This window comes from Chaetura pelagica, unplaced genomic scaffold, assembly GCF_000747805.2.
Source record: "Chaetura pelagica isolate M959 unplaced genomic scaffold, ChaPel_1.0 scaffold47, whole genome shotgun sequence".
Lineage (NCBI taxonomy): Eukaryota > Metazoa > Chordata > Aves > Apodiformes > Apodidae > Chaetura > Chaetura pelagica.
Window position 1 is genome coordinate 6,354,329 of NW_009954140.1, and position 854 is coordinate 6,355,182.

An 854-nucleotide genomic window follows, 5' to 3' on the forward strand; every position below is an offset into this window, starting at 1 on the left:
GCGGGGGGGGCGGGACGGGGGAGCCGCGCTGGGTCGGTGCCTGGAGCCGCGGGAGGGAAGTGGGACGGGAGAAGTGGAAAGGAGAATGCGCTGGCACGTGGGGTCAAGCTGAGGGGACAGTCTGGCCCGGGCCTGTGTTTGGTGTTCCCCGGGAAGCCAGCAGGCACGGTGCTGGTGGGAGAGACACCAAGCTGGGACATTCTGACGTGCTGACAGGTCCCCTGTTCCTAACACCCCCTCTGTCCCACAGCATCCCTGGACGCCCCACTTGGCACCCGCCCCGTGGTGCAGGATGGGGGCTGCGGCGGTGCCACCGGGGGTCACCTGCCTGCTGCTGCTGGCCCTGCTTCCTGCGGCTGGTGGCCAGGGCACCCCTCCCTTGGGCTGTGGGAAGGATCTCTCCTCCCTCTACTACAACCTCTGCAACCTCTCAGCAGCCTGGGGCATCGTGCTGGAGGCCGTGGCCAGCCTCGGCATAGTGACCAGCTTTGTGCTCACCATCATCCTGGTGGCCAGCCTGCCCTTCGTGCAGGACCCTCAGAAGAAGAGCCTGGTGGCCACGCAGGTCTTCTTTCTTCTGGGCACTTTTGGGCTCTTCTGCCTGACGTTCGACTTCATCGTGGGGCCAGATTTCTCCACCTGCACCTCCCGCCGCTTCCTCTTTGGCGTCCTCTTCAGCATCTGCTTCTCCTGCCTCCTGGCACACGCCGTGGCCCTCAACTTCTTGGTGCGCAGGAACCGGGGCCCGCGGGGCTGGGTGACACTGGCAGTGGCCCTTCTCCTCACCTTGATGGAGGTCATCATCAATGCCGAGTGGCTCATCATCACAGTGGCACGGCAGGAGGGGGGGGCCC

The 854-nt window shown here is 65.6% G+C and overlaps 1 protein-coding gene across 1 annotated transcript in view; it reads left to right on the forward strand.

Annotated features, from left to right (window-relative positions):
- Positions 1 to 292: 292 nt before the first annotated feature.
- Positions 293 to 854, forward strand: part of GPRC5C (G protein-coupled receptor, class C, group 5, member C) — a 3,343-nt gene continuing 2,781 nt past the window's right edge. Inside the window, 1 exon segment of the mRNA XM_010002811.1 lies at positions 293 to 850. Within this exon segment, the coding sequence (XP_010001113.1) occupies positions 293 to 850 (558 nt within the window).